The 23,253-nt window shown below is 43.5% G+C and overlaps 1 protein-coding gene across 2 annotated transcripts; it reads left to right on the top strand.

Annotated features, from left to right (window-relative positions):
- Positions 1-90: 90 nt before the first annotated feature.
- On the top strand, positions 91-23,223 carry ARV1 (ARV1 fatty acid homeostasis modulator). Of its 2 annotated transcripts, XM_086381330.1 has the most exons (6): positions 91-333; positions 9,110-9,229; positions 11,776-11,929; positions 18,330-18,554; positions 19,850-19,996; positions 22,779-23,223. In XM_086381330.1, exons 1-5 carry the CDS (start codon positions 127-129, stop codon positions 19,990-19,992), a joined length of 849 nt encoding a protein of 282 aa, XP_086237456.1. In that variant the 5' UTR covers positions 91-126; the 3' UTR covers positions 19,993-19,996; positions 22,779-23,223. The 2 variants fall into 2 exon arrangements, with proteins under 2 accessions (XP_086237456.1, XP_086237457.1); XM_086381331.1 differs by lacking the exon at positions 18,330-18,554.
- Positions 23,224-23,253: the final 30 nt, after the last annotated feature.

The following is a 23,253-nucleotide window of genomic DNA, read 5'->3' as shown; positions in this document are numbered from 1 at the left end:
AGCGCCCCGTTTCGGTGCTGGGACTGCGAGTCCCAGCAAGCACCGCCGGGCGCAAGACTTCCGGTCTGCCGTCTGACGTCTTCCCCCGCCACTGAATCGGAAGTTCTGGCTGGCAGTTGCGTGGAAATGAGCACTGGTGGGCAGAATGGGCTTCGGCCTGGCAAAGGGAACACCGAAGGGGTTACAGAGGGAAAGGGGAAGACGGATGAGGTGACAATGACTTCGAATACTGATGCCTCGGCTTCCTGCCAGTACAGGTGCATCGAATGCAACCAAGAGGCCAAGGAATTGTACCGAGACTATAACCACGGCGTGTTGAAGATAACAATCTGTGTGAGTTGTCAGGTGTGGGGTGTCCTTGCGGGAAAAAATGGCGCAGCGAGATTTGGGGACCGTGAGAGACCGTGAAATCTTTGCCAGCTTTTTAGGGCGATCAAAAATCAACGAGTTTCAGAGTGCTCTAATACAGACTCCAGTTCGAGGCTTGACATTTCCGTTCCGGCTCAGTCGAACCTTTGCATGAATACCTGTAGCGGTAGGGAAGTGCTGCCTACAGCACTTTTCCCATACGGCTCGTGTTTGCTGACCCGGGCGAACAAATCCTCGGACGGAGATGGATGCATGCGTTGTGCAGAGAAATGTAAAGATCTGATTAGGCTGGCATTTGGGCTCCCGTCAAAACTATTTCATTCTTATTCTCCCTTTGATTAGACAAATGTTACCGTCTTAACACATCATAACCTACAGTAAATTCTCCTAGATTATTTTTTCAGGTTTCATGAACATACACTATTATGTACGAAGCACTATGCTGGACGTTGATGATATAAAAACCAAAAACGAGGAAGTAAAAATACTGTTTTCGAGGTGTTCCATAGTCTGTTTACAGAGAATAACTTTGTTTTAAAAAACCACAAAATTTGAGGTTCTTTGGGGACATTAGCGAAGAATCTGTCACAATATAGGCAGTCAATACATTTTTGTCCCCTTTCTGATCTCCTGATGACTTTAATAATTCTCATTTCAAAAACATGGCAAGAGTAATTTGCAAGGGAGTCAACAGTGTGAAGGTGCACCTGTTTCTTGTCAACCATCATATTAATAATCATTCTTGTGCCTGCACTCTCAATTTCCTGTTCTTCTTTGAAATTGTTTCTCTCATTTGGCAAAATTGACACATATTCCCTGATCTGACCCTACACCCTTGCTACTGAGCTTTGCTGGGGAGAAAACACCTTAAATTCATGACCACTAACCTCAGGTATGCCTTGATACCATCTGTCCATCATGGAACACTTCACTAGTCCATTCATGTTCCCACTCCTTTGAACAATACCCTGTCTCTCCTCAAGTTTCACATATATCCTCTCCTGCTTCCCTAAGAGAACTTCCACAAACTATGCAACCACATAAACCCAGTACTAGTGTTCGAAATGCATCTGCTCAATCTTCCCTTCTGTTACTAAGAATGAACTATTCATAAACATGTCCAAGGCCAATGCCTCCACTCAGGCACCACCCTCTTCCATTTACTTCAGGACACCCCTATAACAGTACTCTTCTGCTCTCTGCTGATCATTTCATTAACATAAGTACTATCATTTCTTCCATAAAAAAAGAAAGAAAAAAAATCTTGACCCCACTTCCTTCTTTAGCTCCTGTTCTTTCTTCTCCGTTTGACAGCAGAAATTCTTTAAAAGATGTTTTCACTTGTTCTCTTTATTTCCTCTCCTACTTTCTCTTGAATCTACTTGAGACAGGCTTTCTTCTCCACTCCAGGCTCACCCCTGCCCTCCACTAGAAACTGACCTTGTTAAGATCATCATTGACTTCCACTTTGCTAGTCATTCCCAGTTAACTGTCAGCAGCATGTGCCCCCCTTGCTTCCTCCTCCCCATAAATGCTATGATCACTTGCCAGGGCACCATAATCTCTAGATTTCTTCTTAATCTTGCTGGCTTTTTTCTCTCAATCTCCTTTCTGATTCTGCCTCACCTCCCTTCCTATCTCTTAACCGTGGAGTACCCTGATGGTTGGTTCTTGTTTCTGTCTATATACTCTCCTTTGAAGAATTCATTCTTGCTCATGGCTGTAGATACCATCTAAATGTAGAAAATTCCCAAATTTATACCTTCAGCCTTAACTCCCTTGAACTCCAGACTCAAATATCCAGCTACATACTTGACTTCTCCATTTGGACGTAACTAATCAAGGAGAAGGCAATGGCACCCCACTCCAGTACTCTTGCCTGGGAAATCCCATGGATGGAGGAGCCTGGTAGGCTACAGTCCATGGGGTCGCGAAGAGTCGGACTCAACTGAGCGACTTCACTTTCAGTTTTCACTTTCATGCATTGGAGAAGGAAATGGCAACCCACTCCAGTGTTGTTGCCTGGAGAATCCCAGGGATGGGGGAGCCTGGTGGGCTGCCGTCTATGGGGTCGCACAGAGTCAGACACGACTGACGCGACTTAGCAGCAGCAGGAGCAGCAATCATCTCAAACTTTCAAACAGTTAATGGCAATTCTATCATTTTCATTCCTAAGGCCAAAAAATATAGTCACCCATGATACTTCTCTTTCACGTTCCTTATTCAGTTGCTCAGCAAGTCCTGTTAACTCTATCTTCAAATTACGTTCAGAATCGTCTACTTCTCATCACCTCTACAGCTACAAATGTGGTCCACATGCCACTGTGTCTCATCTGGGTTATTGTCACAATTCCCAGGTGGCCTCCCTATGTCTCTTTGCACCTCATGACACGGCAGCCAGACTGATCCTTTTAAAATTGAGTTAGATTCTGTTATTCCTTTGATCAAACCGTCCAGTGACTTTCATCTCACTGAGAGTTAAGGCCAAAATCCTTGCACTGGTTTAAGGCCCCCTTTTTTGTCCTGCACTCCCATTGGCTGCCTCATATTTCGTAAACCAGGAGAGTTCCTTGCCCAGAGACTTTGCACTCTGCCTGGAACACTCTTCTCTCTTGTGCTGCATGGCTAATTCCCTCACCTCCTCAAGGACTTTTCTCAAATATCTTATCACAGAGGCTTACTCTAACCACCCTATTAAAAATGATGATCTCCCTTTCAAGTCTGGTAAACTTTTATCACCTTTCCCTGCTTTATCTTTCTCCATAGTATCTATTGTCTTCTAATATTGTCTGTAATTGACCTTATTATTGTCTGTCTCCTTCCACTAGAATGTAAGCTACATAAGGGCAGAGATTGTGTATATTTTATTCATTAATGTGGTTGGATCACCCAGGACAGTGTCTGATACATGGTTATTAAATAAGTATTTGTTGAATGAATGAACCATTTCTAACTTTTTAGATGATCATATCCTTAGCCATCCTGGTCTGAGGGAGAGAAAAGTAAGTTATATGTGGTCTGAACTTAATGATTTTGGGCTAGTCCAATTAAATAGCCCATCTGAAAGATGACAGTCACATAACTATGAATATTGTTTGTCCAAAGAAAAGCTAGTAAATGCCCATGCATTTTAGTTAGCAATCATTATTAGTATAAAATAATTTATATTTTTAAAAATTACTGGCATTAGGCTAACAACAACAAAATCCCTCTCAAACCATCAGACGCTGGTTTCTCTATACCTTTATTTATGTAAAGATAATTACTGGATAGCTATTTAGGTCAACAGCTATACTATCACCCACTTCCCTTCACCCCCAGACTCCCAGCATTACACCTTCTCACCCAGGAGACAGATTTTAGAGTAATATTTGGAATATTGAATGGTGGTACTATACATTTTGAATTATTGTACACAATCATTCCATAATGAGATGGAGTTTGTACTAACCTTGTTTATATTATACTAATGCTTAGTAATATGCATAATTCCATTACTCAGAAAAATCATTCATTTGGTGCCAGACTCTGAAAATTAAACCATAAAATAATTAATTTTTTAAAGGCTGTCCAAAAGTCCTGTGATTAAAAGTAAAAGAGTTTTAGATATCATGTTGTTTTTTATATATGATGAAGCTACAGATTTTTTAAAAAATTATTATTCTTTACTTACTTGTGGCTACGCTTGATCTTCATTGCTGCATGAGGGCTTATTTGCGGTGAATGGGGGCAATTCATTACAGTGAGTGGACTTCTCATAGCGGCAGCTTCTCTTCTTGTGGAGCACAGGCTCTTGGGCGATTGGGCTTCAGTAGTTCGGGTGTGCAGGCTCAGTTGCCCTGAAGCATGTGGAATCTTCCCAGACCAGGGATTGAACCTGTGTCCCCTGCATTGACAGGCAGATTCTCATCCACTCTGCCGCCAGAGAAGTCTGACATAATGCTATTTGTTGTGGGAAAAATATCAAGTTTCTAGGTGGTTACAGTCAGTAACTTATGTGTACTTTGGTCTCTTCTCTGCTGTATTTGGAGTCAGCAGTATACTCAACTTGATCTCCTCACAGTATTTTTTATTCTAATCTCCCATCCCTTTGCTCTTCTTGCTTTTCTCTTGCCATTCCTTCCAGCTTGCCTATCTCTATTTCTTTCATTTTTTTCTAATGGAAGCATGTCCCTTGTTTTCAGTCACTCTCTCTACTTCAGCATTTCACAATTTATTATAGTTATGTTAAAGATATTGTACTTTTAATATCCTGTAGAGCCTGACCTATTTTAACTGCTCAGATATTTGTTAAATCCATTATGGTAACAAAACAAGACTCCTTTGAGATTGTCCCAAGTTTTAGTTCTGTTCGGGACAACAGGAGGCAGCTTTCATCCCTGGTTGCTGGGTGCAAAGATGAATAAGACAGCACTACCCTCGCAGGAATGGAAAGTTTCATGGGTTTCACTTTTCAGATATGTGCTTGCTTATTGTGGAGTTGAAGTTAAAGAGATTTGAGAATGAGTGGGGAAGGGAATTGTCCTGGAGATGATGGGAAGGAAGAAGCAGCAAGAATATTCATGAAAAAAAAAATGACCAATTCATATTCTGAAAGAGATGTGATGCATTGTAGAATTAGAGAACATAGCAGCAGAAACTAAGTCATATCCATGTTAAGACTGAGCTGGTGGAAGCAGTATTTGAGTTTACTGGGTGTTCATGGTCCCTGTCCTGTAGGGATTTCTTGGAAGACAAACTTCTCTTTCAGGATACTTGACTATTAATAGTAAATTATATAGAATGGAGCAGTTTTGCCAGAATCATTCAGTTCATTTCAATCACTCAGTCGTGTCCAACTCTTTGCAACCCCATGGACTGCAGCACACCAGGCTTCCCTGTCCTTCACCAACTCCCAGAGTTTACCCAAACTCATGTCCATTGAGTCGGTGATGCCATCCAACCATCTCATCCTCTGTCGTCCCCTTTTCCTCCTGCCTTCAATCTTTCCCAGCATCAGGGTCTTTTCCAATGAGTCAGTTCTTCACATCAGATGGCCAAAGGACCAGAGTTTCAGTTTCATTATTAGTCCTTCCAATGAATATTCAGGACTGATTTCCTTTAGGATGGATTGGTTGGATCTCCTTGGAGTCTTCTCCAACACCACAGTTCAAAAGCATCAATTTTTCAGTGCTCAAGCTTTCTTTATAGTCCAACTCTGACATCCATACACGACTACTGGAAAAACCATACCTTTGACTAGATGGACAATCGTCGGCAAAGTAATGTCTCTGCTTTTTAATATGCTGTCTAGGTTGGTCATAGCTTTTCTTCCAGAAATAAGAAACCTTATTTACTCAATTTAGCTATCTCGCCACAGGTTGCTTTACTATATTTGTGGTGTGTGTGTGTTTGTGTGTGTGTGTGTGCGTGGTTTTACTCATTACATTCAAGGTGAAGGAAGCACTCAAATGAAAAGCAAATAATAGAGGCAGAACAAGGGAAAAATTCAGCCTAAACTGATAGGGAGGGAACAGCAGACTTTAATGAACTCTCAGTATTTCTAAAATCCGCAGCACGCTAGGAAGGGAAGCTGAGCACAGCACATAGCAGGTCACGTGACACCAGGAGCGCCTCTTCTGTTCGGTTTGTGTCACCCTGTGCTTATTCCATTGTAGCACTTTTAGTAGCATGTTTATTTCCCTTCCCCTTCTAAACTGTCTGAGCCACCAGGGCAGTGCTTCCTGGGTAGCTCAAAGGGTAAAGAATCTGCCTGCAGTGTGGGAGACCTGGGTTCAATCCCTAGGTTAGGAAGATCCCCTAGAGAAGGAGATGGAGACCTACTTCAGTGTTCTTGCCTGGAGAATTCCATGGACAGAGGAGCCTGGTGGGCTGTAGTCCATGGAGTCTCATAGAGTTGGTCGACGGGGCGGCTTTCACTTTCACTTTCTAAACTGTAAGGTCCTTGAGATTAGAGCTTATGTCTCAGGGTAGGTATCCAGCACTGTGGATATGCCTGGTCCATAGCAATGGCCAAGTAAAGAGAGGCTGTTGCTCTGAGTGTAGTAGTCATTCCAGACACATTTGTCAGGTAGGTGATTGCAAAAGGAATAGCTATGCTGCCCCGTCTCCTGCTGCTGGCTTCTGCCTCCCTCCTTCTGAAATATGTCCAAATCCCATCTTAGACTTTTCATGCTGTCAGGAGATGGCTTTCAAAGAATTTTTAAAGGACAGAGAGAAGATCCCTGACCAGTCTCTGGTTTCTTCATCTTAAAATGAAGTAGCATCTCTGGCCTTCCATTCTTATTTATATAAAGACAGGAAGTATTCTCCACGTGAGTAGCACAGGGAGAAGATCCAGAAAACTGCTGTGTTGTGTATATATAATTTCTGATTCTGTGGCTTCTGTTTAGACACTGGCTTTCTCTTTGCTCAGCTAAAAAACCTAACCTGTTACACCTCAGATCTATTCAGTTCAGTTCAGTTCAGTCACTCAGTCATGTCCGACTCTTTGCGACCCCATGAATCGCAGCACGCCAGGCTTCCCTGTTCATCACCATCTCCCAGAGTTCACTCAGACTCATGTCCATCGAGTCAGTGATACCATCCAGCCATCTCATCCTCTGTCGTCCCCTTCTCCTCCTGCCCCCAATCCCTCCCAGCATCACAGTCTTTTCCAATGAGTCAACTCTTTGCATGAGGTGGCCAAAGTACTGGAGTTTCAGCTTTAGCATCATTCCTTCTAAAGAACACCCAGGGCTGATCTCCTTTAGGATGGACTGGTTGGATCTCCTTGCAGTCCAAGGGACTCTCAAGAGTCTTCTCCAACACTACAGTTCAAAAGCATCAATTCTTCAGCACTCATTTAGGTGGATTTAAATTCAGGGTACAGAGAAGGCAATGGCACCCCACTCCAGTACTCTTGCCTGGAAAATCCCATGGACGGAGGAGTCTAGTAGGCTGCAGTCCATGGGGTTGCTAAGAATCAGACATGACTGAGCGACTTCACTTTCACTTTTCACTTTCATGCATTGGAGAAGGAAATGGCAACCCACTCCAGTGTTCTTGTCTGGAGGATCCCAGGGATGGGGGAGCCTGGTGGGCTGCCATCCATGGGGTCACACAGAGTTGGACACAACTGAAGTGACTTAGCAGCAGTAGCAGCAAATTCAGGGTAATAGCACATCTCCCTTCATTGGTTCACCTGATGACTAGACAAACACACACTTCTTGTAATGACGTGAGTGAAATGGAGAAACTTGGAATTGAATCTAACTCTTTATGACATTGGGAATGCAGGGTTACTGTTCTTCAAGGCACTCCATTTTTCTTCTAGCACTTTGATGTAATCAAAAGGTCTTCCTAGTATGTTTGCATATCCATCATTTCTTGTATTTCTACTTTATCCTCTCAGAGTTTCGAAATTGTTTGTTTTTTAACTGTAGCCATTAGTTTATGCAGGGACTAATAGCCCTGCAACTTTGTAGCTAATACTGATTCAGATGTTGCAATTCTAATGAGCTTGTTCCTGTACTTGCATTTTGTATGTTCTAATGGCATTGGGGTTTCATAACATTGTAATTACCTGCCCAAAAGGAAAAAAAAAAAAAAAAGCCATTTAATAGGAATTACTGAGGGCCCAAGGGCCTTAATTTGGGCAACTCAGAACCAGCAGCACAACCCAGTTCCTTACATACAGCCAGCGGTCTCCAGGGTCTACTGTAGCAGAGAAAGACCATTTTCTTGCCATTTTCTCAATGGAGAAAAAGAAAAAGGCTCTTTTTGGTAGGTGCCACCCTAGGATTCCTGCCCGCCTGTAGCTCTCAGAAGTTCTGGGTGTAGGGTTACTTTTCTGAACCCCTTTCTCAAAATCATATTTCAAGAGCCACAGAGTTGGAGCCATCTAGTCAACAGGCAATGAACTTACTGTACATTCTGAGCTTGTTTATTTTATAACAGTTCCTACAGACTGAAAGTAGCATTTTCTGAAATATTTTCCTGCCTGAAATGTCTTTAAATCAAATATCTTTTTTAGCTTTTTAATATGAGGTTAAAAGATTAATATTTTTACCCTAGAAGATTATATTTACTCATTTGAAACCAAGGCTTGTATAGATGAACATTTTATATCTGAATGGAAGTTTCAATAAATGCTCGTGCTGGGTTGCGCAGTAGTATCTGACTCTTTGCGACGCCATGGACTGGAGCCTGCCAGGCTCCTCTACCCGTGGAATTTTCCAGGCAAGAATACTGGAGTGGGGCGCCATTTCCTTCTCCTTTGGGAATCTTCCCCAACCAGGGATCGAACCTGCGTCTCTTACGTCTCCTGTATTGGTAGGCAGATTCTGTTACCACTAGCGCCACCTGGGAAGCCATCTTTAAATAAATGCTGTTACAACCTTGCTGCTAAGTTGCTTCAGTCGTTTCCGACTCTGTACGACCCCCATAGACTGCAGCCCACCAGGTTCTGCCATCCCTGTGATTCTCCAGGCAAGAACACTGGAGTGGGCTGCCATTTCCTTCTCCAATGCATAAAAGTGAAAAATGAAAGTGAAATCGCTCAGTCATGTCCAACTCTTAGCGACCCCATGGACTGCAGCCTGCCAGGCTGCTCCGTCCATGGGATTTTCCAGGCAAGAGTACTGGAGTGGGGTGCCATTATTGCTATACAGATCCAAAGTAGAATCTGCTGTTTTGAAATCCTCTAAGATTTAAGAATGTATGAATATATTTTTTCTAATATTGTCTTGCATTATTTCAGAAATCCTGCCAGAAACCTGTAGACAAATACATCGAGTATGATCCTGTAATCATCTTGATTAATGCTATTTTATGCAAAGCGCAGGCCTACAGGCATATTCTTTTCAATACCAAAATAAACGTAAGTCGTGATCATTTTTTTTTCTAATTTTGCTTGATGATTTTGCGTTTTGAAATAATAATACTTTTGAACAGAATTAAAGAACATTATTTAAAGAAAGAAATTCTAACAAGAGTGAGTCTTTCATAGGCAATGTCTGGAAATTTCTGGAAGTAGCAGGCATTGCTTTTTAAAAAGGTGTGCAATGTCTAGTGTGTATTTAAGAATACGGTCACTGGCAGGAAGTTGACAAACCATCATCTGGCTTGCCTTTTTAGTAGGTTACCTTTTGAAACAGATGTCAATAATTTTGAACAGAATAAAATTAAATATAACCTGGTAGGGAGAGAATTATCCCTAAAACTAAGCAAACACTAAAAGAAAAATATTTTTTAAATGTAACATTGCACGGTATACTCTGCTATTAAGGGAATGGCTGATTGGTTTAGTTGCTAAGTTGTGTCTGACTCTTCGTGACCCCACGGACTGTAGCCCACCAGGCTCCTCTGCCCATGGCATTTCCCAGGCAAGAGTACTGGAGTGGGTTGCCATTTCCTTTTCCAGGCATCTTCCTGACCCAGGCATCCAACCCACATCTCCTGCATTGCAGGTGGATTCTTTACCACTGAGCCACCAGAGAAGCCTGTTGAGGGAATATATGAGATGAAAAATCAGAAAAGTCCTAATAGATACAGTTGAAATTTTTTTTTTTTTCAAATGTACAATTTAATGAATTGACTTGAATACTCTTAATAGTTTGGCTAGGATTGACAGATAAAATACAGGACGCTTAATTAAACTTGGAAGTCAGATAAACTAATTTTTTAGCATATGTTCTAAATATTGCACAGAACATACATACATGAAAAAGTATTTGTTGTTTATTTGAAGTGCATATTTAACTGGATGTCCTGCATTTTTATTTGCCAAATCTGGCAACCCTAATTTTGGGCTAACAGGGACAGTAACAGTGCAATTTATTATCCCTGTCCTCCTTGCTGCTGCTGCTAAGTCACTTCAGTCGTGTCCGACTCTATGACCCCATAGACGACAGCCCACCAGGCTTCGCCGTCCCTGGGATTCTCCAGGCAAAAACACTGGAGTGGGTTCCCATTTCCTTCTCCAATGCATGAAAGTGAAAAGTGAAAGTGAAGTCGCTCAGTCGTGTCCGACCCTCATCGACCCCATGGACTGCAGCCCACCAGGCTCCTCTGTCCATGGGATTTTACAGGCAAGAGTACTGGAGTGGGGTGCCATTGCCTTCTCCACCTGTCCTCCTTCCCCCAAGTTAAATAACCCAAGCTGTTTTGTAATATAATTGAAGTCTCAGACTTGCCTATACATTAGAAACACCTGGGGGAGTGGGTGGGGGCACCAGTTAATTATTCCAAGCCGAGGCCTCACCCAGAACCAGTTAAATCAGAATCTTTGGCAATGGGATCCAGGCATGAGTAGTCCTTGAATCTCCCTGCTGCTCTGCTAAGTCACTTTAGTTGTGTCCGACTCTGTGCGACCCTAGAGACAGCAGCCCACCAGGCTCCCCCGTCCCTGGGATTCTCCAGGCAAGAACACTGGAGTGGGTTGCCATTTCCTTCTCCAATGCATGAAAGTGAAAAGTGAAAGTGAAGTTGCTCAGTCGTGTCCGACTCTTATCGACCCCATGGACTGCAGCTTTCCAGGCTCCTCCATCCACGGGATTTTCCAGGCAAGAGTACTGGAGTGGGTCGCCATTGCCTTCTCTGCTGAATCTCCCTAGTGGATGCCAAAGTGCAGCCAGGAGAAGCAGTGTGCTCATGGGGCAGCCCTAGAAGCTCACACCCATGCTTATCCCTGGACCACATCAGCTTTGCACACACACTTTCTCTTCCCCACTTTACACAGATAAATTTCAACGAGTAGGAGAAATGTATAGAAAAAAGCCAGTTTTTGTTGCCTAGCATTTTCTGTTTTTGCCAAAATTTCAGACTCTAAAACTTTCAACTGATTTGCCACCTTTAATTGCTGTCTTTCACTATTTTAGTTTATACTCATCCAACCTAGAGGCATTTTTTTAAAAATTCATGTTCAGACTAATAGTTTCTTATGAGGTGTCATGAAATCTTAAGATTAAATGTGTTTATTGCTGCTTCCACCCATCCTGAGTCACATAAATTCTTGCTTGATTCTATGTATCAGACAAATGTTGAGAATATAACAAAGGATGAAGTGAACTGCTATTTAAAGCAGTGATTCTTAAGGAGGGGTGCACATTAGCGTTCACCCTCTGCCTGAGTGTTTCACACACTCAGGCTGCCTGGGGTATCCTTCTGCAGATTCTGAATCAGGACTGGGGCCTAGACATTTGTATTTTGAAAAATCTCTCCATGTGATGCTTCTGCTGAACATTGCTGATTAAAACCTAGTGGTTACATACTGAATACAATTTGCATTTAACTGGGCAGTTTCTGAATTTGAAAAGCTACTAGATCGGACATTCTTCAGAACCGATAAAAGTTAGCTCTGTCTGTGCTGGTCAATATTAAGTAGTTGTTTCTTTACCTGCTTGAATGGCAATGTCTTTTTGACAGATGCACGGAAAACTCTGCGTATTTTGTCTGCTTTGTGAAGCATACCTGAGATGGTGGCAACTTCAAGATTCCAGCCGAAGCATTGATCCTGATGATTTTATCCGATACGCTAAGGAGTGGGATTTCTATAGAATGTTTGCAATTGCTTCTCTAGGTAGGAAGAAGCCATGCTTTCTACTATTATTTGACCAACTATTTTGATTTTAAAATTAAGGTGCATGGTTTTAATCATTGGTAAGAGGAGCTAGCTAGAGGACTTGAGACTAAATTTCAGCTCTGCCACTAATCTGCTAGGTGAGTTTGTCTAAATTACCTGCTTTTTAACTTTTGTTACCACGCATAGGTCATGGAAATAATTATGCTTATCAGATACACGTGTTTCATAAAGTATTTTGAGACACAGTATCTTAGGTACAATTCTTCAGTTTAAGTTATGATTATCTAATCTGAAGATTACTTGAATCTCATCTTGATTAAAACAGATTAATAACTGCCAGACATTATTCAGTGTATTGTACTAATTACTATTATTACTAATTACAATAGTTACTAATTACTATACTAATTACCTACTCATATACTATGTGCAGGGAAAGGGCTACTCCCCAGAATTCTTTGAGTTCTGAAATTGCTTTTCTACAGAATTTGAAATTTGTGACTTAGGTCAGAATTGGGTTGAATTCATTCCTGTGACTATGTTATTACTGACTGGTTTCTATGCCTTTCTACTTCTAAAACCTTTTTCCTTATACTGAAATATTATTTTAGTACTATTAAGTCTCCATGCCTGCATGCTAAGTCGCTTCAATCATGTCTGACTCTTTGTGACCCTATGGACTGTAGCCCGCCAGGCTCCTCTGCCCATGGGATTCTCCAGGCAAGAATCCTGGAGTGGGCTGCCGTGCCCTTCTCCAGGGGCCTCTTGCATCAGCAGATTCTTCGCCACAGTGCCGCCTGCGCACCACTGCAGCGTCGTATTTCTGGACTCTGTGTCCTTCGTTCCTTGTTCTCGGGCTGCCCTCACTCCCTTGGCCCTCTCATCCAGTCCCAGTGGCTTTAAAATTCATCTATCTGCTGAGAATTCCCAAATGTACATCATAATATTAAAAACTTCCTTGAACAAATCACCTAAACCAAGAGCTATAACCTAATATAATTTTAAGCTTTAAAGCAAAGCCTCTTAGAATTGCTATAGATGAGCTGCTTTATGTCTGTAATTAAAAAGCAAAACAAAACAACAAACTAACCAAGCTTGTTTTCAAATAGTTTGGAATTTCTGTAGCACGTACTCTATAGTGGCTGTTTTGACACTTGAACAGAAATTTTTTCTCCTATTACATTTATATGTGTCTTAATCTAATCCCTAGTTAGGTTGCAGATCCCTAAAACAGCTTATAAAGAATGTCTTACACAAATCTAGCATTTTATAACTTAAAAACTGTTTCTACAGTATCATCAACTCAGTTTTCACAACCATCCTCTTTGGTAGGTGGGTTGGGTTGCCTTCCCTATCTGCAGTTGTCAAAGTACAAAAACAGGAAGGGCCAGTGGTCTCCCTGAAGTTCCCCCAGCAGGTTAGCGTCAGTGCAGAGCCGGGGAAGGTCTCCCGGTGCCCCGTCTCTTGTTTTCCCCACTGCAGTTCTTTCTCCACCGCTGCTCCTTCTGAACCCATCTGATGTGTGAAAGCTCTAAGGGCTAGGGCTCTCTAATACCTGCCTGTGAAAGACTGTGTGCAGCCCAAGGGCGGGGGCAGCTTCCTCAGTCTCCCAAGTTCTAAGCTAGAAAGGCGTGATGCAGTCTGCCGTTCCCTCCAGTGCAGGAAACCCTTTTCTTTTGATTCCTGCAAGACTGTGTCTCCAGTGACAGGAGACCACCCACCATTGTTATTAGATGGTTCTTGTGAGGAAGTTGTGTATTTTGATTATTTTCATTATTATCAGTTAAAAACCCAGGATATATAATCTGCCTATTTGAACAGATCCTTGCAGTGGACGAGCCCTTAAGTCATTTTGAAGGGAGATGGTGTGTTTCCCCTGAAGACTATATCAAATTCCATGGGGGCTAACCATCCTAAATTACGTTTATGGATCCTGAAAGTGAAAGTCTCTCAGTCATGTCCAGCTCTTTGTGATCCCATACAGTCCTTGAAATTCTCCAGGCCAGAATATTGGAGTGGGTAGCCTTTCCCTTCTTCAGAGGATCTCCCAACCCAGGGATGGAATCCAGGTCTCCCACATTGCAGGTGGATTCTTTACCAACTGAGCAAACAATCAGGAAGCAAACAATCAGGAAGGTCCCACCGAGTTGCAATCCTAATTATGGATCCTAATTGACCCAGAAGTGAAGTGAAGTCGCTCAGTCGTGTCCTACTCTTTGCGACCCCATGGACTGTAGCCTACCAGGCTCCTCCGTCCCTGGGACTCTCCAGGCAGGACCACTGGAGTGGGTTGCCATTTCCTTCTACAGATCTTTTCAACCCAGGGATTGAACCCCAGTCTCCCGCATTACAGGCAGACGCTGTAGTTTTAACCTATTACTGCATGCCCCGCTTCTGCTGATTGGAATTCAGATGTCTCTCATCCTTGTTTGAGCTCTGGTATTGTTCTGCTTTGTTGCTGTTGTTCAGTCACTCAGTCAAGTCCAACTCTTTGCGACCCCACGGACTGCAGCACACCAGGCTTCCCTGTCCTTAACTATTTCCCGGATTTTGTGCAAATTCATGTCCATTGAGTTGGTGATGCCATCCAACCATCTCATCCTCTGTTGTCATCCTCTCCTTTGCCTTCAATCTTTCCCAGCATCAGGGTCTTTCCAATGAGTTGGCTCTTTGCATCAAGTGACCAAAGTATTGGAACTTCAGCATCAGTCCTTTCAATGAAATTTCAGGGTTGATTTCCTTTAGGACTGACTGGTTTGATCTCCTTGCTGTCCAAGGGACTCTCAAGAGTCTTGTCCAGAACCACAGTTCAAACGCATCAATTTTTCAGCTTCAATTTTTCAACTTCAAAATCATTTATATTCTTTCAAAATATAAACGTATGGATCAAACATAGGCTGACGGATTTCTAGGTAATAATTTTTGATAAATGGCAACTTCTGGAAGAATGTGGGTGGAAAATGGAAAATGGAGCAGAAAGGGCTAAACAGAGAGAGTGGGCTGCTCCATGGCAGACCATCAAGATAAATTGTTAGACACTTAATTATTTAATGTTTTTTTAAATTAATGACTTGCAAGAAGATTTACAGGTGTTTGAAATGAAATAATTTTGGCTTGCAAAATAGAAAACATTAAAGGGGGAGAAAGATCTAATGCTAGATCTATAAAGGGTAGCAAAACTCAAACCCAAGAAGAGCAGAAACACTGAAGAGACACGCTGCAACCATCATCAATTTATAAATGAGTCTGTAAAGCATCAGCCAGTTTAAAAATTTGAAGACTTCTGTGTCAACTGAGCGACTTCACTTTCACTTTTCACTTTCATGCATTGGAGAAGGAAATGACAACCCACTCCAGTGTTCTTGCCTGGAGAATCCCAGGGACGGGGGAGCCTGGTGGGCCGCTGTCTACGGGGTCGCCCGACTGAAGTGACTTAGCAGTAGCAGACAGCGTATTAAAAAGCAGAGACATTACTTTGTCAACAAAGGTCCATCTCGTCAAGACTCTGGTTTTTCCAGTAGTCATGTATGGATGTGAGAGTTGGACTCTAAAGAAAGCTGAGCGCTGAAGAATTGATTTTTCTGAACTGTGGTGTTGGAGAAGACCCTTGAGAGGCCCTTGGACTGCAAGGAGATCCAACCAGACTATCCTAAAGGAAATCAGTCCTGAATATTCATTGGAAGGACTGATGCTGAAGCTGAAACTCCAACACTTTGGCCACCTGATGCAAAAAAACTGATTCACTTGAAAAGACCCTGATGCTGGGAAAGATTGAAGGCAGGAGGAGAAGGGGACGACTGAGGATGAAATGGTTGGATGGCATCACCAACTCAATGGACATGGGTTTGGGTGGACTCCGGGAGTTGGTGATGGACAGGATAGCCTTGCGTGCTGCAGTCCATGGGGTTGCAAAGAGTTGGACAGGACTGAGTGACTGAACTGAACTGAACACACTTATTTCGATTCTTGTTGACATATCCATCACATATTACTATGAAAAAACAAACAGTAAAACCTCTAAAAACATTTCACTTAATGACTGGAAACATCTATCTTCAGGACAATAATAGAATGTGTGTGTATGGATGAAAGTCAGTCAGTCGTGTCTGACTCTTTGCACCCCCAGAGACCGTATAGCCTGACAGGCTCCTCTGTCCATGGAATTCTTCAGGCAGGAATGCTGGAGTGGGTTGCCATTCCCTTCTCCAGAGGATCTTCCCGACTCAGGGATCAAGACCCAAGTCTCTTGCATTGCAGGCAGATTTTTTACTGTTTGAGCCACCAGGAAAGCCCAATAATAGCATTGACCCATATGAATCCTAATTACGGACTATGGCTCCTAATCACCTATATTTGGAACCTCTTTATTTTGGCTAGATTCAGTTATAGAACATTTTAGAAGGAATACAGTTATTTCTCCTACTATGTAATACACGTGTTCCAGAAAAAAAAAAAAAAAAACGTGATCCTGTAGAAACCTAAATAACACAGCTTATAGGAGAAAATCTTCTTGCCTTTTCATAATATGTTCATGGGGTTCTCAAGGCAAGAATGCTGAAGTGGCTCACCATTTCCTTTTCCAGTGGACCATGTTTTGTCCAGTTTGATACTTTTGAACTGTAGTGTTGGAGAAAACTTTTGAGAGTCTCTTGGACTGCAAGGAGATCAAACCAGTCAGTCCTAAAGGAAATCAATCCTGAATATTCATTGGAGGGACTGATGCTGAAGCTGAAGCTCCAATACTTTGGACACCTGGTGCGAAGAGTTGATTCTGGAAAAGACCCTGATGCTGGGAAAGACTGAAGGCAGGAGGAGAAGGGGACAACAGAGGATGAGATGGTTAGATGGCATCACCAACTCAATGGACATGAGTTTGAGCAAGTTCCGGAAGATGGTGAAGGACAGGGAAGCCTGGTGTGCTGCAGTCCATGGAGTTGCAAAGAATCGGAGATGACTGAGCGACTGAACAACAGCATAGGAGAAAATAGAATTAGGGACAGACCAATCAAAATGTATGCAGCTGGGTAGTCAGAGCACTAACAATCTTATTAATAACAATCTTAATAAAATAAAGCAGTTAAAAGATATTGTTAAATTCCTAATTGGGAACAGAACAGATTGCACTCTGTTCTGACTGTGGGATACCAGGGGAACTATTGCTTCTTCTAGTCTGGACTCTGTCTCTTCATGCTTTCTGGAAGGATATGGAATTAACACTCAAAAAGTTTGTTAAGATGAATACGGAATGTTTTTAATTTAGGTAACAGACCATTCAAGGTCTTATGGCTAAGAGGCACTCCATAAAGAGTAGGTGAATCAACAACAAAAAACATCTTCATATGTAATTCCTAGGCTATGTCCCATCTTCCAGATTTAAAAGCTTCCATTCTCCTCTCTGTTTTCTCTGTGGAGATCTCTAGGAGTAAAAATGCTTAAACAACCTGATTTCCTAAAAGGAACTTTGGAAAGTTGATGGTTACAATTCTTCCAGAATTACTTTTTCTCCAGAGAGCGAAATACTTCATGAAAGAATTATCAAAATGTGTCGGAATTGATACCAGCAGGATTTGACACAAAAGACAGGGGTTATTTAAAAAATAATAACGAGAAAGAAAGAAAATTTTATTTTTTTATTATTAATTTTTTTAATGACTGGTTCTTTAAAATTTAATTAATTAATTTTTGGCTGTGCTGGGCCCTCACTGCTGCGCAGGCTTTTCTCTAGTTGCAGTGACCGGGGTCTGCTCTCTGGTTGCAGTGTGGGCTTCTCGTTGCAGTGGCTGCTCTTGTTCCTGCGCATGTGCTCTAGGGCACAAGGGCTTCAGCAGTTGCAGCATGTGGGCTCAGTAGTTGTGGCACCTGGCCTTAGTTGCTCCGTGGCATGCGGGATCTTCCTGGACCAGGGATCAGACCCATGTCTGCTGCATTGGCAGGCAGATTCTTTACCAGTAAGCCACCGGGGAAGCCATTATTATTAATAGTAGTAGTTATTATTTGGTTGCACTGGGTCTCCGTTGCTGTACTTGTCGGGCTGTCTCTAGCTGCGGCAAGCGAGGGCCGCCCTTTGTTGCTGCACGTGGGCTTCCTACTGCTGTGGCTTGTCATGTTGTGGGGCACAAACTCTAGGTGAACAGCCTCAGTGGTCATCACACACAGGCTTAGCTGATCCATGGTAGGTGGGATCTTCTCAGACAAGGGATCGAAGCCATGTCCCCTGCCTTGGCAGGTGGATTTTTATCCACTGTACCGCCAGGGAAGTCCATAAAATTTGATCTTGATAAACATTTCTTTTGTCATCAGCTGATAGGCTGTATTTTGGAATTGTGGTTTATTTGTTTTTAGGGGGCTCTGGTTTGGATCGAGACATTTGTATCTTTATTTTCCATTTCTTCCTTAGAACAGACTGCCTATTTTATTGGCATTTTTGCTTTCCTGTGGGTAGAACGACCCATAAGAGCTAAAGAAAAACTCAACTTCACTTTGCTGCTGAAGGCATTATTGTTATCTAGCTACGGAAAACTCTTGCTGATCCCAGCTGTGATTTGGGAACATGATTACACACCCCTGTGCCTCAGACTCATTAAAGTGTTTGTCCTTACGTCAAACTTTCAGGCAATCAGAGGTATGTTTACATCTTACTCTTTTTTCTCAGCTTTCAACCCATATACAATCTATAAAGCCTTGTTTCTAGAGTACAGTTTTTATATAACCTATTAAACACTGGAACTCTTTGTAGAATAATAACAATGCCTAACATTTTCATAGTACCTTATCCATGGCACATATTCAGAATTAGTTCAGTTTAATCACATGGTACTTTTTAGTTTTCAGAATGCTCCCTTATGCATTGCATCCATCCTGTGGGGTCAGCTATTGTTGTTGTTCAGTCACTCAGTCATATCCAGCTCTTGCAACCCCATGGACTGTAGCCCACCAGGCTCCTCTGTCCTTGGGATTTCCCAGGCAAGAATACTGGAGTGGGTTGCCATTTCCTTCTCCAGGGATCTGCTTGATCAAGGGATCGCACCTGTGTCTCGTGCATTGGCAAGTTCAGGCAAGTCCCGTGGAGTCAGTGCTGCTGCTGCTAAGTCGCTTCAGTCGTGTCTGACTCTGTGCGACCCCATAGACGGCAGCGCACCAGGCTCCCCCGTCCCTGGGATTCTCCAGGCAAGAACACTGGAGTGGGTTGCCATTTCCTTCTCCAATGCATGAAAGTGAAGTGAAAGTGAAAGTGAAGTCATGTCCGACTCCTAGCGACCCCATGGACTGCAGCCTACCAGGCTCCTCCATCCATGGGATTCTCCAGGCAAGAGTACTGGAGTGGGGTGCCATTGCCTTCTCCGAGTCAGTAGGGCAACTATTATTACCTCTACTTTATGAATGAGCTCTTAGTGACTTGTCCAAAGTTACATGGCCAGGCAGTTGTCAAGCCAGGCTAGAATGCCAGGTATCTGCCTCACAACTCAGGAGAATTCTTACTACACTGAGGAAGGGTAAAGCAGCCCTGCGTGTCATCTTTTATCCCATACATTGTGAGAAGTGCTATTGTAAATGAGTATATTAATATGATATTTCTTATAATGCTTAGCATCTTGTAAACTATAAAACTAAGAGTATCCATTTTTTTCCTGCTATTCTCTTTATAACCTTAAAATCTAGCTTTTAGTTTCCTGTTTAATATTCATGCGACTCTGTCTTGATGAGAGCAGGAGAAGCTTGGTGTTTTTGTTATCAGCAGATGCTTTGGTTCTCCCAAAAGCTTTGCAGATGGAAAGGTAACAATATAGATTAATAAGAACAAATAGAGATTTTCTAAGAAACAGTTTTACGAAACCATTCCATTCACACTGCCACACAATTTACATGCCAATTTCATTTAAACTCTTAAGAACTTATCAGTTGCCTTTTCTTTTTCAGTGACCCTAAACATCAACCGCAAGCTCGCCTTCCTGGCCATCTTGAGTGGCTTACTGGTGGAGAGCACCATGGTCTATTTCTTCCAGAGGATGGAATGGGCTGTCGGAAGTGACTGTGCCATCTATAAATCTCAAGACTTTTGAAGAGGTACAGAGCATCTCTCAGTGTTCTTGCAGCCAGACAGGTGTCCTTCTCAAACTAGACGGATGTCATTGCAGAACACATAACCCCCCTCCCCACCCCAGCACCTGGGTACCTCGAGGTCACCTCTGTCTCCCTGGGGGACGCTAGGGTTCTGCACTCTAATTCTGTTGTCACCCTGAGTGACATCAGCAGCTATGTTTTTGTTTCCGGGTCCCTGTTCTCACAGCTCTCTTAACACCTCCCTTCCAGCTCACTCCCACCAAAACGTCAGACGCTGAAGTCTGTCCCGCTGACAGCTGTCTCCCACCCTTTCCAACCATTCTGCTCCCTCCCTCCCACCACCCCTGCCTTCTGCTGCCTTTTTTACCTCTCTCCCCAAACCTCTTACTTTCCTTTACCTTTGTCCCATTTGCCTCTCTCTTAACTGTGCCTGGAACCTATAGGCAGCTTGCATCATCCTCCATTAGTCCCTTGAAACAGCCGGTTCCCTGCCCTTCTATCAGCGTCCTCGTTAGAGCTCTTGGGGTGAGTCCATCAGCTCTTTTCTCTGCTAAGCTTGGCAGGTCGCCCCTGCGTCTACACAGAGCGCGGCTGGGTGTGCTCCTCTGTCTTGAGGTCACCTCTACGGACCCCTTTCCCTCCCCCCGCCCCCACCACACACACAGTGGCCTTGGAGCAGTTGTTCTGAAGTCTTCCCCGCCTTACTTACCCTCGTGTCTGCTCTCACTTTGCTGAGAATGGAAACTTACCACAGACTTCCCGAGTTTCCTTTTCCCTTCAGCACTTGCTTGGTCATCTGTCCTCTTTCTTCCTTCCGTCCCTCCTGTTCCGGCACTATGCTCAGCTTGTCTTCCTCTCCAGGGCTGAGTACAGCCTGAAGGTATCCTCCTGCCTCTGGTCACTGTCAGCCTCTGGACCACCGCCAGCCCCCCACAGTCTGTGTTGGGGTGGCTGATCGGGTAGACATAAAGGAGTGGCAGGTGGTGAGGAAGGGAGGGAGCAGGCAGGGTAAGCTGAAGCAGCTCTCGGGCACCCCCCTCACCCCACAGGCGCAGCTCTGAGCCTTCTCTGCCTCTCCTCAGCAGCCCTCCTGCCCTCCACGCTCAGCTCACCTGCTTTCTCTCCGGGTCCTCAGAGACACTGCTCCTTCTTCACCCTCTCTCCTCCGCAGTGACTCCTTCCCCTCTGCCAGCAGACGTGTGCAGCTCTTTACTTTAGACAGGCTGCTCTGAGCCTATTTCTCCACTGCCTCTCCTCTTTGTAAAACACACTTTCTCCCCAGTTTCCCGAGTCAGTGCTCTGATAACAGAAAGCAGCAAGCCCCCAGCTCTGCCAGGGCCCTGCTCACTGCTCTGCTCCAGAAGCTGCTGCCTTCCCAGATAGGCCGCCTGCGCCCCTCCTGGCATCCGACCTTCCTTTTCCCTACCCCTGTCTGTCTCCCATGTCTTGCCTCAGCCCTCCACTTTTCTCTCCTGCCTTGCAGACACTTGGCTTTGGCAGCAACATGGCTTAACCCATCTAGGGCAGGTTGCTTCCAGATCTTTCCAGACCCGATACCTCCAGTACCCGCCCCCTGCCAGGTCACTCATGCCCTTCCACTGCCTTCAAGATAATTCCAGGACAGCCTCGCTATTACCTCTAAAATTGAACTCAGTATCCCCAGCCCTCACCAAAACAGAATCTTCCTGATAGCCTTTCTTGTTGTTCTTAGTTTTGTTTTTTTTTTTTAATATTTATTTATTTTTGGTTGCCCTGGGTCTTCTGCAGTGCATACAGCTTTCTCTAATTGCATTTCTCTAATGAGGAGGACCTTCTCATGGTTGCAGTGCTTGAGCCGCTCACTGCAGCGGCTTCTCTTGTTGAGAGCACAGGCTCTATCTAGGTGCATGGGCTTCAGTAGTTGTAGCAGTCGGGCTCAGAAGTAGTGGCACACGGGCTCAGTTGCCCCGTAGCAAGTGGAATCTTCCTGGACTAGGGATCGAACCTGTGTCCTCTGTGTTGGTAGACAGATTCTTATCCACTGCGCCACCAGGGAAGTCCCCTGTGAGCTTTTCATCTTGTCACTCAGCCCCCAGCTCAACCCTCATCATCTCCTGTTTCAAAGTTTGTAACAACCTCCTTACCGACCTTCAGTCCATCTTCACAGAGCACCACTTCTGGCGCCTCTCTGGATTCTCCACCCCTTCTTACTGTTGGCCAGAGTTTCGGTCCCTTCCTGAGCAACTGCTTTCAGTTTTCTGTGAGTGTTAGTGCTCATTCCTCCTCTGCGGGCAGGTTTCTCCACTACCCTTTCCTCATCGCCAGATAGATCACACTCCTCTCCACTGACCAGATTCAGTCACCTCTGCCTCTCTGAGGAATGAAGACTGTCCAAAACTTTGAGTCTGTCACGCCTGCTCCTTCCAGTGAGCTCCTAGGGCCCCGCCCAGTCACATTCCCAGAGCTCCTGAGACTGACCCAGTGCTGAGGCCTTGCCCCCACTTTTTTTGTGCTTCTGCCTTTTGAGCTATCCAGTATAATTTCTGTGAGGAGAAGGTTCCCTGTCTTGAGCAGCCGTTTGAAAGCCATTTTCCTTTTTAGTTTATCTCATGTTTTATACTTGTTTACACTTTACATTAAAATGCTGTGTGTTTATGTCTACCTCCCTCAACCTGGTTTGGTGCCTGGACAGACCAGGCCTGAGGTAACGGTGTCTCCTGTAGTACAGAGCCTGCCCTAATAAGTATTTGTTGATTTGATTTTTTGCGGAATGTGCCACTCTAAATACTGTTTTTATTATCCACAGTTTTGTTTTTTACTGTCTGTGGCATGACTGGTTGCATCTGTAAAATAGAAGACGTAAAAATACAAACCAGTCTTCTCATTATTGTTGTGTAAAACGAAGCAAAGCTTTGGATATACTTCCTAAAAAAGAAAGCGACGGTTATGGCATTGGGAAGTGCTAACCCATGTCGAAACAACTAAACCACATACGGAAACACTCACACAAACACAAGGAATGTTGCTGCGGGAACTAATGTATGCAACGAGTGAAGATTATACATTATGGACGGTTCAGGTAAGCGCTGGAACTGAAGGAACATGAATTCATGAGTCACACAGAAGAAAAGATCTTTGTTCATGGCTTTGACATATTTATATCTTTTTAATTTAAATGTTAATGGTTAAAATAATACTTTGTATTCTTACAAGAGAAATACTTTTTTCTCAATAAAGTCACAGTAAACTGAGCTTTTGTGAATTTTTAATTCAGAATCTTC

This window comes from Bos grunniens, chromosome 28 (assembly GCF_055505025.1).
Source record: "Bos grunniens cultivar Pamir isolate PY7600 chromosome 28, Bosgru_T2T1.0, whole genome shotgun sequence".
Classification (NCBI taxonomy): Eukaryota; Metazoa; Chordata; class Mammalia; order Artiodactyla; family Bovidae; genus Bos; species Bos grunniens.
This window is presented reverse-complemented; position numbering and strand designations above follow the sequence as displayed.

What these genes read in the sequence shown, in the direction of transcription:
- ARV1 (XM_086381330.1), top strand. Translation starts at nt 127, where the DNA reads ATGAGCACTGGTGGGCAGAATGGGCTTCGGCCTGGCAAAGGGAACACC. An exon ending in GTTTGCAATTGCTTCTCTAG is followed by an intron (nt 11,930 to 18,329) that starts GTAGGAAGAAGC and finishes TTTCTTCCTTAG; the next exon opens with AACAGACTGCCTATTTTATT. An exon ending in AAACTTTCAGGCAATCAGAG is followed by an intron (nt 18,555 to 19,849) that starts GTATGTTTACAT and finishes TTTCTTTTTCAG; the next exon opens with TGACCCTAAACATCAACCGC.